The following is a 16,319-nucleotide window of genomic DNA, read 5'->3' as shown; positions in this document are numbered from 1 at the left end:
GTTTACAGAGGCACTCATCGAATGACCTCCTCTTGGCCAGAATAAGTTTGTCTTTTGTGTAAAATGCTTATTAACAAAAGGTGATCCATTGGCTTACTTCACTAACAAAGAAGTGCAGCAATTGGCAGCTTTATATAACAAGTTCTTTGATTGGCCGACGCTCTTTCTGTTCATAATAGAAATAACAAGCAGGCTGTACCTTCCATAAGCCAAAATAACAGACATTATGCTGGGAACTTGGTTTGTTTTTGATTAGTTCCTGCAATCGCATTCTAATTTCCCAGAAGATGAGAAAAAGCAATATTTTTTATTTGAAATTGAACTTTTACGAGACAAATTGACATTTTGCTGATGAAAGCAATTTTACATCACTATACCTGGTTTGCCAATAGACCAAGCTATGTCATTGCTTCTTCCAATCAAAAGGCACTTGATGTGGCAGGTAACAGAGTGTGCATATGGATTCATTTCAGAAGTACATTCCGCAATGTTCATCGTTATTATTCCTGTGACAACACTCTCAGCATTTCTCGTACTTCCTTTTTAAAATCCAATATCTTGACGGATTATTTATTTATTTATTTATAAAGTTTTATATAGCACAACTTGACCGTAGAGGATATCAGAGAGCTTTACAAATGATTAGGCAAGAAGAAACAGGTAGAACAACCAACAACCATATATGCTGACAGTGCACGGTGTAAATCAGGAAAAGGCCAATAAGTTACTGTTTCGATACACATTATCAATGAAGCAAGCCCTAGTGTTACGCAGAACAATATTACCTCCAAACTAGACCAGTGCAAACTTGAGGTATAGATAGGGTGCATATATAATGAAAGCCACTTAACACTTGATCAGAAAGTCAGAGATCCCGACTTTTCTATTGACCGGTCACTTCAGGGACGATAAATGGCCATTCATAAAGATGTTGCCCTATTTAAACACTCCCATGTGATCCAATGAACCATTCTGTTTTCGGAACTTCCTATCCTAGTGTTATCCGAGATACATGGGCCCTGATACACAAAGGTAAACTTACACCTTTGTGTAAGTTTACGATTTGTTGGTATTCACTAGGCTATTTTACTAATAGTATCTTCACAACTTCAGAGTGTCCGTAAATAAAAAAGATAGGACAGAACGTGAATTCGCGCCTTAGGAGATGCAAGTCTGGACAGTAGTGTAACTAAACTAGAGACCTCCCCTGCAAAGTACATGTAGGGGGGACCCAGTTTGGAGCTCTCTGGCCAGGTACCTGCCAGTGCCAGAGGGGGCCCCCCGGAGCTTGGGGGCTGCGGGGGCTTTTGTTACGCCACTGAGTCTGGATATTTTTGCTATTATTCCCTCTTTCCTCATTCCGGATGCTTTCCTCTTTCATAGGAATGCCTCCTCCTCCTCCACTAATCCCCTCCAAAATAGACTTTGCTTGTTAAAAGATTTCTGAATGTTTGTCTCAGAATAACAAGCCAGGAGAGCAAAAGCGCCCACACTCCACCCAGCCACAGTCAGCGTGCTCCAATTCACTAATTATCAAAAGCTGGTCTTAGGGTCAATTAAACTACTGAAATACATTTTTTTTAAACAGCGTGGTCCATTCAATTTCATGCTGACGTTTTCTAACATAGAGTGGATTTGTAAAGTTAATGCATTTCACATTCTGAGCCATTACAGAGGATCAGATAATTGCCAACGCCTTTTGTCTGATAATTAAACACCAATCTACTTGAATTACCGATATTCCGGTTTCAACAAACATTTAGCAAATAAATGGCATGTACCTCCTTGCCTGTTTGAAATGAGAAGACATGCTTTGTGTGTCCTAAGGTCAGTTGTTTAATATGGGAATGCAATTCCACTAGTGCAAAGCTTTGGAAAACTCCAGCCTGCTTAGGTCGATTGGTCTGTCTGTCCTCAAGGCACTCCTTTATAAACCTCAACATCCTGTTCTGTACTCCGAAAGAGTGGGTGCAGAGAGCACTAGAGGTATGGCTCAAACAATATGCTTCCTCATGACTTCTTGATTGAACTGGTGAATTCCCTGCAGGGCCGATTCTTGACATCAAAGGTCAATACTAGTTCACAGTTTGTAAGTGTGTGCATCAGCCACATTGTCCAAGTGTTGTCAACTGTCCGACTGATAAAACTGACAGCTCCAGACTCTGCCTCTGCGCCATCTGATAATGGCATCTTTCTCAGTGTGTGAAATACATTTCTGAAGGTCCTAGGGCAATTAATTACTAGGATCTCAAATGTTTGGGTCCTCAGGCGCCTTTTATTGTGACCCCGAGATTTGGGGACTAAGTGTTCATTTTAGCATCAGAATAGTGAGGCAGTCCATTGCTTATTTGAGGAGATGCTTTGGGCTAGACACTCAGAACTCAGCAATGCAAGAAATAATACTCAATTAATCAATATCACGCTAGTGCTTTTTCCTTGTTACTTCCTTAGAAAAGTTATTTAATATATGAAAATCTAAATACTGCACTTAAAATTGCTAACATACACAAAATGACAGGTGGGGAAATCAATGGAACGCCCAGCTAAGGGCATCCAACTGCAGGTGATGCACACTAAAGAAAAATCATAGGAGTCACTTAATCCCTACATACAAACTAGACCCCGTAGATCTGAGGCACTGTTATTGTCTTGCATGTCAGCAGGCCCTAAACCCTAAAATAAAATACCATTATACATACCTGTAGCAAATCATGCTGTAGACAAAAATAAAAGACAGGCTTACTGGCTTTGTCGCAGGGTGTTCTCTATCCATTCAACTATAAAGAAGGCCCATTTTAGTATTAATAAACACTCTAAAATGTTACCACAATAATAAACATACTTTGCCATTTATTTATTAAGCAATCATAACTATTGGTTTGGCATATTTCCAATAGTAAACATTAGAAAAGATTGAGCATTTCCATCAAAAGAATATTTCACTGCTTTATCAAGCAGCTTACTAATCCACTCTAAACCCAAAAGTTGAATGTGCCCCATGCGCTACAAAACAAAACGCAAGCTTAGACCTGATAGTGCTTGATTTTGCTGTAAACCTCTCCCGGGCCTATTAAAAAACACAAAGCCCTATATGCACACATATGGTTGACTCCCCCACATCTCCTAGGTAGCCCCTGAAAGCAACACTAAACATCTTTGGTGCCCCTGCTCATCTCTGGGTGGCACAAGAACAATATGCAATTGTTTAATTGGTCCAGCTGGGATGTATTGGGTCCCATTGTTTTTCTTTATGAAGCCATTTTATTATCCTGTGATTTTCAGTTTGTTGAGCTGACATGATGTGGGTGCCCCTGCGCTCCATGGGGCAGCAGCATGCCACAAGAGCAGTACCAGGCAGTGGCCCAACCGCAGTCTGGTCCCTCTCCTCTACGTTCCAACAAACATTGATTTCTGGAGAAAGGCCAGAGTGGTTATACTCCTGCACTCCCATGCTACAGTTTCCAAGAATACAGAGTGGATAGGCTGTGCATTAGCACACAGAGTGCCTGAGGAGCCCCACTTTTTATGGGGCCATACAGGACAGCCATGAGGACTCTGGAGATAGGAATGTTGAATTTCACATTCTCATCTCTTAATGGTGTGAAGATTAAAAAAATAGCACATTGTCACTCCTGGTTCCCCCGTGAGACCTAACTGGCCACTGGCTCCTTCCCGAGGGGGGTAAAAAATTGGCAATCTCCTGCAATGCCAAACATGACCGACTGATTGGCTAATTCTTTCTTTTGAAACTCCTGCCCAATAGGGGCAAATGTCCTATTTTTGTATCCAGGTGGTGCCTTCTCGCAACCAGGAGTGTTCTTGAAGGGCCCATGGACTCCAAGTCTTTGGTGTTATTTATTTGTGAATTTTCAAAGTACTGCTGTTGGGACTGGCCTTTTTCCAAGCTCATGGCAGTCTCCTGACTTGGGGTCTTCCTGCAGCTGCACCCATTGGTCCTCAAAGGTGACTACTTGCCTTGCTTGCAGTTGATGAGCACCCAAAGCCATCCAACATTGAAAGTTGGCTCTGTTTCCAGCAGACGTTTGTGGTACCCATTCTTTAGGCACCTGCAAACAAGAGCAGTCAACAGAGGTCCAAGAGGACACATTCCTTCAGATTCACCCGCAAGCCCACTCTATACAGACCCCAAGAGAGGGGCGAAGAGCTAGTGCACTAACTCTGGAGACAAGAGCCCAACAAGTGTCCCACAGGTAAACGTCCAAAGTGTCTTTCTTCTCCAGAGTGGGGTGCATACAGAATGTGGGCCTGCCGCTCTTCTGATGCTCTTCCTCTCCTTCTCAAAGTTTCTTCCTTGTGAAGGAGGGTTTAACAACGGAGGTGGAGAGTTCTAAAATGTAGTTTGCCCAACCCAAGCAAAACATGCCACATCCTCCCTCCACTCCAGACTAGTACATCCTGGGAGCAACCCCCTGGCTGTCCACCCCCCATGCAAAGCTGTATGGCAAGAGTCAAAGTGGCAGTTTAAAGAAGCAATGAGACAGATCTCCCTCTATAAGCTTGCTCCACCAACTTAGGTCGTATTCTGCCCTCCAAGATTCAAAGAAACACCTCTGGGGTAATTGTAGTAATGTCTACTTGCCCTCTCTTTGTGCTTGTCAATGAGCACAGTTATGTACCTTACAGAGATTTTACCCCAAGGCTGTCCTTTGCAGGAGAAAGGTAATGTCCCAGGATGCATTTAATTTTTTCAGGAGAAGCTTTGAACTACCAGTTGGACATCAGAGTTATTACCTGGCCTAGAAGGGCAATGAAAAGCATGAATTTCATTAAGGATAAGTATTGGAAACATGCCCAAATGTGAAAGTACACACGCAAAAGCACACAGAAGAAACTAATTCTGGATGTGCATTTGAGATTGGGACTTTGTTTGGAAAAGACACGCTACTGACTTTTCCGCATCATGCCAATCATAAGTTATGATTTCGTTATATTTTATCGAAAGTGTAAAAACAGTCTTAACAGTGAAACTGATGTTACACAGCCAAGAAGAAAGAGGACATTTCTTCTTGGACTCCCAATTGAATTATCAGGCCTTATCAGGCCATCACCAATATATCCTCAAAGCCACCTGCCACAACCTGTGCAGAGATGCAAGGCTTGGTGAGGAAACGACCTTCCTCCCTGTCTGCACACACGTGCACATGCTTGTGTGCATGTGTTCAACTCATAATCTGCTCAGAACCCCTTAACCCAGCTGCTCAGCTGTGGGCGTTATTTTAAAATGTGGCCTTTAGCAGAAGCTTATAGTGGGCAGGACTTCATTAGGGAAACTCCTTGACTCCAGAGGTCCAAAAACGACAGATTCAAAAGCAAAAAACAGAACTGTCGATTCTATGATGATATTGGTCTCTTTTTGGGTTGCTGAATCATACGTGCTGGCTGCAGTGACTTCAGGAGCTTCTTTGACAAGCCACCACAAAGGGTGCAGGAATTAGGACCTAACTGTTCTAGCATGACATGGAAATTGTCTTGATTCAAAACAAGGGTGTTTTGGCCTTTATGACGATTCAAATGATAAAGTACCATAGTCAGATGCAATGTTGAGCTTACATAGATGTTTATGGCTCCTGACTGTCTAAAATAGTTTCAGAGGGAAATTAGTTCAAAGGTGTACCTCAAGGGACGGCCACTAAACTGCTAAGGTTTTATTTTTTAGTCTTTGTTCGTCAAGTGTGGTTTGTTCGGAGTGATTTCAGTTTTTGTTCTTTTAAACCCTGTACTTTAAATGGACACCATTTTGTTTTCCACTTTTTATTCGTAGTTGTGTCTCTTTTATTGCATGGGTCACACTTCCATGTATGTCCCATTCTACATACGTGCCTACTCGCTGTCTTCATACTGCTCGCTCCCAATGTCCGTCTTCTCCTGGTCCAATCCCAATTTCTGTGCCACCACAGCTCGATGGACTTTTCTTGATTGCCTTGACCCGTATATCCCTTCATCTTCCTCAGCCAGCACCTCATTTCCTTGTCTTTTCACATTCTTTCCAATCTCAGTCCTACCTCTCTCTGCTCCCTGATTACTTTGCCTCCTCTTCCTTGACCTTTATTTCCTTGTCACTCCCCGGCCTTGACTGCTCCCACCTTCCTCACCTCCTCCGATGCAGCATCACTGTATCTAGTGCATTTTGCTAACAGGGTTGTTTAACAATGGTGCTGCCAAAGTGAGTTTCAAAACACTGCGCCCCACTCTATAACAATGACCTTTTGAACAAATACATTTCATTTGGTTACTATTGTTTAACATTTCTACAAATGAAATGCGCTTGATAATTTTAATCTAAGAAGCTCAATATTTTTATTTTTAACCTGATTCACTGTCTATATTTCACGCTCTGCATGAAATATGTGCTGAGTAATGTATTGGTATGTCAAACAAGCACACCCTTGTATTTGGATTCCTAGGTTGCATGTGCCATCAGTGATGTAGTCTACGCCTCCATAAAGATGCTTAAATCAAAGTACCAACTGAGGCCCCTGCAGTAAGAGTAAATCGAAAATCAGTGCTACTTGTACATTTTTTGTTTGTGGAAGTTTGGGGACTGTAGAGCAGTACTTTGTATGCTCTTGTAACCTGCACACGTCACTTTTTTCCATTTGTAACGTATCGTTTGCTCCCTTTTGTATTTTATTTGCTCCTGATACTTGCACAACTGCCACTATTGCCTCATGGAACGTAACGTTTGATTTTGTAACTTGCTCACTTGTAATTTTTCTCCTTATGTATCATTACTGCTCCTATTGTGAAGCGCTCTGACACCTTCGGGTAAAGTCCGCGCTATATAAAAACGCATTAAATAAAATAAATAAATCGCTAATGTCAAAAATGTTTTTACGCAAATGTTTTCTTTAATAGAAAAATGTGTGTTTTTTTACGACCTATCAGTGTAAAGAAATAACATTGTGTATTCTTTTTTTGTGCAGTGCGGGCGTTGGAAGGACTGGGGTATTCATAACTCTGAGTATTGTTTTGGAAAGAATGAGATATGAAGGTGTTGTGGATATTTTCCAGACCGTCAAAATGCTGAGGACGCAACGGCCAGCCATGGTGCAGACAGAGGTGAGAACTAAACGTCTGGCCTTTGAGATGGGAAAATGATTTAATGAAATTGGCATTTGTGGGCTGAATGTGAAAGAAGATGCAGAGATAGTTCATATTCACACAAGTTCTATGTGCTCATAAAGGTGCATGACATACGACAGAAAGTCGTCTAGGCCTTAACAAAACGATATTGATTGCAATTTTCTATTTATGCATAGGTATTTGCACAGCACAAAGCTACCATCATGCAAGGGAGCCTGTATTGCAGGGATGATTATTTTTGTGCAGGAAGGGAGACCTTCCAGCACAAAAACAATCACAAGAGGCTTTCTTCTCTTTCTGGGTGTGCTGCAGCAGAATGCAGCACTCATAGAAAGAGGAACAACTAGGAGTTGTGAGGTGTATGTTTTTGACGCTGCCTAAGACTTACGATTTTTCATAAATCTGTGTCTAAAAGCCATGGATGTTGCTGGGAATGCCCCCAGCAACACCTATGGAACGTCCCTTTCACACAGTTTTCTGCATGAAAGGGGCACATATTTAACGTGTCCTTATAAATATGTCAGTGGCACATTGCGCCACCAGATCGTCAATAAAGTGATGTTCTGGCGGCGCAAAAATGCCTTCGTTTTTTCTGAACTGCAAGTCCTGATGTTAAGTGGGATGTTGTTCCATATCCTAGGATGATTAATGGAGAAGACTTGTTTCTGGTTTTGTCTTTTTTTCAAGTTTTAGGATGTAGGTCTAGTGATATCCTAATATCTGGATGAGGTGCTGTGCAGTTGAGGTAGTTAAAGTCTTATCCAGATTATGGAGGGATGCTGGTGGCTTTGTAGGAGATGCAGCAACTAGCGACAGCCTGCGTAGTTCTCCCAGGGTTAACGTGATATTCAGAAACGTCTTTAGGTGTTTGAGACATACTGCTGCCACTAGAACACCTTTTGGTGGAGCCATTGTAGTGTCAGGGAGACCATATAGCTTGGTGTTTCTATAATTGAGATAAAAGAGGACTAAAGCTTAGACTGTTGTTCTTAAGTTTGCAGGAAGTAGGAATTCACTTTATTTAGGAAGGAGAGTTGGTGCCAGATATTCAAATATGAATAAGATCAAGGCAGGTATTGAGTTGATGGATGTCTTGAGTAGGGGCGATTTTCAGGTAGAGTTCCACGTTGTCAATGGATTTATGTATCCTGATGCTGCTCTCAGTAGGTAGTGCTTGATGTAGGGTCTGAAAACAATGGGGGACAGGATGAAGCAACCAGGCACTTTGCCAGTGATGGGTAGTTTCTGGGATCATAAGCTTTCCAATGATTGACTTAGTGATAGTGGGTTGAGGTAGGAAATCAAGCACTGGTGGATATTATCCTGCACATTTCTCAGTTCCTTGTTCCCATCAATGTCTTCCCACTTCATTCTATAGACATTTAGAAACAAAACCTTTACTATTCAGACAAACACAGCAGCATGTATGTCATTCAGGTAATGTTGCATGTAAAGGGATACAGTGCAATTGCCTTCTGTTTAGTCCTTCAGCAGGCAACACGCGTAGAAAATGTGCATTATAGAAATAGAATGCTAAAACTTCCTGACATAATGCTAATCGTCAAAAAGAAATCTTAACATTTGACTCAGTTACCTACTGTGAAAGATTGAAAAGTAAACTACATTTATTTTTCATTAGCATTTTATGTGGAAAATGCACATTCAGGCAAAATGAAAAATATCCGATTTCCATGTCATTAGCTTCCGAAGAGAAATCGAACAAAACAGGACTCGGGCTTTGTCAGGCAATGTGCATTATAATATTTGCCGCCCAGAGAGGTGCAGTGAATGTGAAATGAATCTCTGACTGCTTGTTCCTCCCCCTCCTTACCAGAGGCGTTGCTATCAATGGTGCAGCAAAGGTAATTGCAGCAGGGCCCAAGGGATATAGAGGCCAACTGCACCTCAATTATAGCTGTAATTTACTACCCAACTGAGGAGGAGGGTGCTTATTTTACTTAATTGCATCAGGGCCTATGCATTACTTCCTACTCCACTGCTCCTTATCGTGCTTCTCTTTAGAGAATGAAGCTCATGTTAAGATTGCGGGTGGTCATCTCATCAGGTCTCTTCAGACTGTATGATGGTGTGGCATTTTTATGTGATGTCTTTATTGATGTGCCTAGCTAAAATAACACCTATTTCGCAGGGTTGGCAAAGCGGTTGAGTGATGTAAAGGCCTGCATGGCATACCTGCTGCTGTGGCAAGGTGCCAAATAACATTACATAGTTATGCATTTGTTTATTAGGCAGCATGCTATGCTGATCCACACCCAATAGAGACCTGTTAGTATAAAGAAGAATGTCTCTACCCATTTCTATATCCTTACCATGATCATTAAATCAAGTCTTCGAGTGTATATGGTCAGTAGAAGGCACTGCAAACATATATGACCCCAGTCACCAACAGCTGATTTTAATTAAGGGCACAAAAAGCTTCAGAAATGTCTGTTTTAGACCAGACGGAGCCCAAGATAAGTAGTAATGTTTGAAATATGGGGTTTGGCATAGATTAGAACTCATCTTCTGATACAACCATACTGAATACAACTCATCAGACTGCCAAGGTTTCCATATACCCTGGAGGGTCCATCTGATGTAAAGTTAGGTATACATTATAAGTAAATTTCATCTGCCAGACATGATACATAAATATTTGAGCAGTTTACAGGACGCAACTGCAAATAGTTATAGAAATAACTGTGATTTGAAGTTGTGAGCTGCATCTCCTAAAATGATGTAAAATGACAATTCAAATCCAGCTAACCTAATATTTTGACACATTCATGTGACATACTAGCATTACTCAAAATAGGTGAATAATTATGGCAATCTTATCTATTTATATTCTTCTGAAAAGAATTTAAAATGAAGCACATAGATAATATATTCTCTAATACTGGGTTTCTACAACTTGAGCTTTTGAGATTAGAAGCAGAGGCTATGCAAAAATAATCTTCAGAGTTTGAAAGTGGCCTGCAGTCATTGAGTGGCAAATTGACAAATAAATTCTATTTATACATGAAACCTTACCATCCTACATTAATTTCATAATCGAGGAGCTTAAATCTTGAAAACATCCCCTAGAAAGAAGCCATGGATTATATTTAAATAACAATAAGAAATTTGAAGTTACGACTCTCTTCATTCAGTTAATTCATCCAACCAGGAAAAGAGATACTGTGGCCAAGTCTTAAGTTGTCTTCTTGTTATAATTCAGACCATATAATTAATTAACATCAGGTAGCACCCATACCACATGGCGTTTCACAGGGAGATTAAGAGATTGGCTGTAAATGCATTAGGAATACACGATTACTCCCATTTAAATAAAAAATCTCACTTCTTCCCAATTTCATTTATATCCATAGGTTTGCCCAAACTCAGCAATAGAATCAAGCACAATCAGAAAATGATCACATCTAGGCTCTTAAGATAAATCAAAGTCGTCTACACATATTTTAAATGTAACTAGCTCCATATATTTTAATTGGGATTCTGGGATTTCTTTGTGTCTCACATTAATGAGTTGAAAGTAGTCATCAACATTTTGTGTTCTATACATTCAAGGACCATTTTAGTATAGGTTAAAATACCCGCCTTTTTTCATAGAACAATATAATATGGTTACATCCTAGTTAGCTTATTATTCTTTAAATAGCATTTGTCCTTTTTGTATATTGCTAACTATCATGTCAGTTAATTTCATTTGCACCTTGCATTGTTTTCAGAGCGGAATATTGTGCATATGTTTTCTAATGTGTTTTGTTTCAGATTTATGAGCTTTCATGTTTTGATGGATTTGACAGAACAATTTTGCTTCTAATTAACATCTTACATAGTGTAGCAATATTCTAAATATCACTTTATCTTTGTTTTTAAACAAAGACCAGATACATGTATCCCTTTGTAATTTTGTCTTTTTCTCTTTCATCCAGGATCAATATCAGTTCTGCTATCGAGCCGCATTGGAGTACCTTGGCAGCTTTGATCACTATGCAACGTAAAAGCGCTGACTTGTCCTGGATTTTTACTGCAGGCCCTTTAAGATCCCAAGAGCCTCTTCTGAGCCATACTGTGTGCTTGGGAAGTACTTCTTAACTCCTAGCTAAAGACCAATTAGTGGGAATATATATTTAAAAAAAAAAAACTATTCCAGGTGGACCAAGAAATCTGAGTGTAAAAACGTTACCTGAAAAATAATAAAAGAATCCTGACTGGTGAGGCATCTGATGGATTTAATTTACAGACACCTCAAGGATTCAACATTGGCTGGAATTTAAAAAAATGAAAATGGGAAGGGCTTGCAAAGAACCATCACCTTGAGTGGGGTTGCACGGACTGTTGCAGTCTGCTAGACAATGTGGCAATCAGCGCAAGATCCTTACATTCCCACCCTTTGTCAAAATGAAACTAAGACACACAGACTTCTGGCTTCAGCAACAACTCTTCCCACCATAAACAATCATGTTACCCCTTGGGAAAAGGAGAAGCAAATGTGTAAAAAGAAAGTCCTTGCTTTAGTTTTTTAGTATTGTAAAATACTGCTGACCTGTGCTTCATTTCTAACTGTGTAAACTTATTTTCCTTTTTTAACGAGAGTTTATCATTCAATGAAGTGAATAAAAACAGAAAAGATTGCATAACTGTTCATATTTTTTTGTTTCCGAAATGTAGATTTTTTTAAGCTGTAGAACTGTTACATGTAATACCTTGCTGTAGAAATGTTTTAAAGAAATCTAAATGAAGCACATTTTCTGTGCGGGCCAATACTTTGTCTACAGTACCACATTTATTTTATTTGATATTGCTCTTGCGGTTTTGTTTAGGATTTTTTTTTTTTTAAGGGAATTTACCATTGCAAGCATTCACTTGATCAATGTGGGATTTTTTATTTCCATTCTGTTCTGTTTCGGAATCAACAGGGAGGCGCAAAGTATAAAGCTGCTGCTAGCGTATATGTATATAAATATATGATATATCTCAGTTCTTCCATGATTTGAATTTGTTGGTGTGCTTGGGAGGTTTACATCTGATCCCTCATTTTTAACATCATTGCATTTCCAGACTTCAGAGCATTATTTTATTGTTATGATTGTTGTTGACATTGTCTATTCTGAAGGGGAAAGAGGAATGCACATCAGTGAATAAACCTCAACCTGAGCGTAATTGCTGATACTCAGTAGACATAAGTACACACACACACACACACACACTCAACCATATCATCCGGGATTAAGGTGTCCTCTGCAGTCTAGTTTTTAGACACTTCAGTGCAATAACTAAGCATATTCTTAACTGTAGAAGGTGTGCATGTGTCGTGGGTAAGGGAGGGGGGAAGTCGGGCAGTGCATTTCCCTTAAAGAGGGGAGAATGTTGTAATATAGTAACTGTCGAGCTGTTAAAAAATGCAATCATGTATTGTCTATACTACGTGCTATGAAATGTACATTTTATGATATGTCAAAGGGGCAAAGCCAAACTCATGTTGCTCTGTTAGCTCAACATAATTTTGCGATGTAACTACGTTATTTGAAAATGCTAGTTTGTTTTTTATTTTGCATTTCGAGTGCCTTATATTTAAAGCCTATTTTAATAGCATTTCTTTAAGCGTTGTTCTTTCCATATCTACATTTTTATATTGCATTACTGATTTTCCTTTTCATATACAAAATTCCATTTTACCTTTGCAGCCTATGTGCACATTTTTCATTTTAGTATTATGCATTCCTATTTTTCCAGAAATGCTAGCAAGCGCTGGCCCAGAAGAGAGGAAAAAAGTATTGAGCATTCTGGTCCCTAATCTCTTCAAATCTCAAATAGGAAGCAAAGTTACCCTTTGTTTAACATTATCCCTTGAAGTCCAGCATACCCTCTAGGGTGTAGCTATAAGTGTGATAGCTCCCAGCAAAATAGAGTTGTTGTCTTGTTTTAGTGACTGGTGCTTCATTTGTTTCAGCGAAGCTACTTTCACCATGGAATTAGGTTTTCAATATTTGGAAACAATCCCTTCTGACAGCACAAAGTATTTCACAAGGCACTTTATGGGAAGCCATTTAAAGTGGCATTGGCTTCTGTGATGCCTTGCCCCATTTCATGAATTAACTATTAAAGGAGGTATTTGCAAAGACGAGCATGGGGCGATGCAGGTATATTTTGAATACGGCCGTGGCATTTTCTGTTTTCCTTACTTGTTTTCTCACCTTGTAAGAAGTTTGTTGGAACGAGCATCTGTTAAACTAGAGCACTTTTGTAAATATAAAAAAATCTAATAAATAAAAAAACAGGAATAATAGAAGTATTATAGGAGGCTACCTCAGACCAGGATTCTAAACCAACTTCAACACCAGGTGCGATTGTGTACTAAGTGTTTCTTCCTTTTCATTAAGTATTTTCATTTGTGTCAATAAAAAAGCCTATTAAAGTGCCAGATACTTAGTGCAGTGATGATCTTATTTCATGTGTTTCTCGTAGCCAAATAAAGAAAGTAAGATTTGTATTGTTTAAACACATCATGTTGGACCTGGGAGTCTGGAGAGTAGCGCCCTCCATTGCTGATGAGGGGAGTTCTCTCATTACAATAAAGTTCTGTAGATTCGGAAATCCGAACAAGTTAACAAATGCGGGCGGGCCAGAGTTCTAGAACACATGGGTGAGGACCAGATGACTCCATGAGCATCAGTGATGTGCATTCCACTTTCTTTGTTCTTTCTGTTTACTCATGCTATGTCTTCAGTAACAAAACATATGTATGCCATTTAATCAACAATTCACAAAACCATTCAGAAACAGAATTGGTTTTGTAAGCATTATTGTTAAGGTGCTATTATTTACCTATCTGTGTAGTTATGTATAATTTTGTAATTAGTTACATGGGGGGAACAAAATATATATAAAAATTATTTGTACAGAAAACGTCATTTTATCTCTTTTTTTTAATGATGTGCATGGTTAGACAAATGGAGAGGATGTTTGGGAAGGGGGACTCTCAAGGGAGATTTGCACTTTCTATACCTTTGTACTATGCACTGCCCTATTGATTCAACACCCAATAATGTTATTACTTGAACCCATCTGTAAAATCTGCTTATGAAATTCACTTGTGTGTATGTAAATAACACAGAGCATTTAAAAAAGAACAACAAAGTCTGAACTTTAAAATAAAAAGAATGCAGCTTTCTTTTACTTTCTCTATTTTTCTTTTCACTTATGCCCTGGTACTCCAGCAGATATCAGACGGCTGCCAATTCCATGGTTATCCATCCTTTCTGTGGCTTTGCCAACCCAGCTTGGATTGTCTTTACAAACATGATAAAAGTTGTGTTATTTGCTCTCATTTTGGATGAATAGACTGAAAAACAATCACAAAAAAACTTGTAAAATGGCTTGTTAAACAAATACAATTACCTCTGATCAGTAGTGCGCGTAAATGTTTTACAAGATGAAAGGCGTGCTTTTTATTTTCTTACTTCGTTACGTTGGTGGCGAAAGAGGTCTGTCTGGAAACCAGTTCTTTGCTGACACAAGTTCCATTTGTTACAAATGAATTCTAATAAAAATGTCAGTGTTATGCAGTCCTGGTTGTCTTTTCTTAAACCACAGTTTTGAAGGTTAGTGTTTTTTGGGCACAAAGTCTAACAGTTTCCATCAAAGACTGTCTTCTCAAAGATACGCATATTCATTAATTAATGGCCTTATTCACAAATACTTTTAAACACCAAGGTAAATGTATTCTGAAAATTCTTTAATCATGAATCACAAAATTAGGATTAGTGCAAATTTGAACAACATATGGAACTGACAATGTAGTATTAAGGGGAATTTCCGACACCACTAGGTGTAAGAGTAGTGATGAGGATGGGCGTTTATGAGTAGTGAGGGAGCAGGTTTTTGTGTAGCATAAAATTTGAGTGTAACCATTAAATAACTCCTGCCATTGTTAGTATGAACTTTTGTTGGTCAACAAATAGAAGTTAAAATGAGTAATATTCTACAACAATTCCATATTACCGCTAAAATCATTAAAGACTTTAGTACAGTCAATAAATAGAATTTTTGTGGAAGTTTAAGTGTTTTATTAATCAATTTCTTACATTTTAATATTTATTCAATAAGTATTATTCTTTTAAGCATAAGAAATTATTATAATCCAATAATCGATATTTCATTATAAGAAAGAATACAATGTTGGTGAAAATTATTGTTAGGATTTTAATAGTGCAACAAGCGTGTTCCATACAGGAATTTCCATAATCTCTTAATTAGATTAAGAATATAATAGAATAAGGTGTCATTTCAGAAACCCAATAAGGAGTTCTGATGAGAGAATAAAATACATAAGCTTGAATTTCCCTTCTGAAGATGAATTAAGCTCTCAAGCACTCAGCTATAAATCCGCAGCAGGCATATAGCCTCAAAAGTAATCTCTTATTAAGAGAGCTATGGTCTCAAGAACCCCAGAGATGGATCTCCGGAAAATATGAAAGAGAGAAGTATTACCTACTCTAGACTGTACTAATATAAACACAATTAATTGCAAATTGAAACAAGTATTACATTCGTATTTCACCACATACAATAGAATTTCAGTAAACCCTTTGGAGTAGGTAAACACTCCAGTTTCTCAGGTCTTCACAATGGGCCACAGGCACAAGTCCTTGAAAAGATATTTCATCCACATTTTGTGGTTCAGACAGTTTTTCCCATGCATCATCCTTCCTGTTGTCTACTCTCGTCACTGTGAGAACCCCACTATCAGTTGTCTAATACAAAACAAATGACTATTCACTAGTTGACAGAAGGCTTCTGGCAAGTTACAACATCAGCAGCAAAAGAGAACAACTTGTGCAAAACAATGTTAGTGTATAATTTGCAGTTAATATGGCATCGCCAGTTAGGCTAACTGAAGTCAATACATTATGTTACTTTACTTGCATGCTTGCAATGTCTAGGTATAACTACCCACTCCAAATTTTGCATTTAATGTATGTGTCTTATTTTGCATAGACTTTTGCACTTTATAATTAAATCTGTTTTCATTTATAAGATTGAAAAACACGCTCCAGCAGTAGTGACCTGCTCAATTGCACAGAAGCACCAAAAATTATTTTTGTGGGCATTCACAAACATTTTGGATGCTACTTTCCATCATGAAAATGCTCAGCAGACTGCTCATAAACAACTCTACGTGAGTGCTTTTCCAGAGCTTAGAGTGA

At 38.9% G+C, this 16,319-nt stretch overlaps 1 protein-coding gene across 22 annotated transcripts in view; it reads left to right on the top strand.

Annotated features, from left to right (window-relative positions):
• PTPRD (protein tyrosine phosphatase receptor type D) overlaps nt 1-14,678 on the top strand; it is a 3,784,543-nt gene extending 3,769,865 nt beyond the window's left edge. For all 22 annotated transcript variants that reach the window (XM_085633482.1, XM_085633637.1, XM_085633629.1 and 19 more), the window contains 2 exons: nt 6,945-7,080; nt 11,043-14,678. In XM_085633482.1, the coding sequence (XP_085489608.1) occupies nt 6,945-7,080; nt 11,043-11,111 (205 nt within the window). In that variant the 3' untranslated portion in view covers nt 11,112-14,678. The remainder of the gene's footprint in view (nt 1-6,944; nt 7,081-11,042) is intronic.
• Nucleotides 14,679-16,319: the final 1,641 nt, after the last annotated feature.

Source organism: Triturus cristatus, chromosome 2_1 (genome assembly GCF_964204655.1).
Source record: "Triturus cristatus chromosome 2_1, aTriCri1.1, whole genome shotgun sequence".
NCBI lineage: Eukaryota > Metazoa > Chordata > Amphibia > Caudata > Salamandridae > Triturus > Triturus cristatus.
The sequence above is the reverse complement of the archived record's forward strand: the minus strand, read 5'-3'. Positions and strand labels throughout refer to the sequence as shown.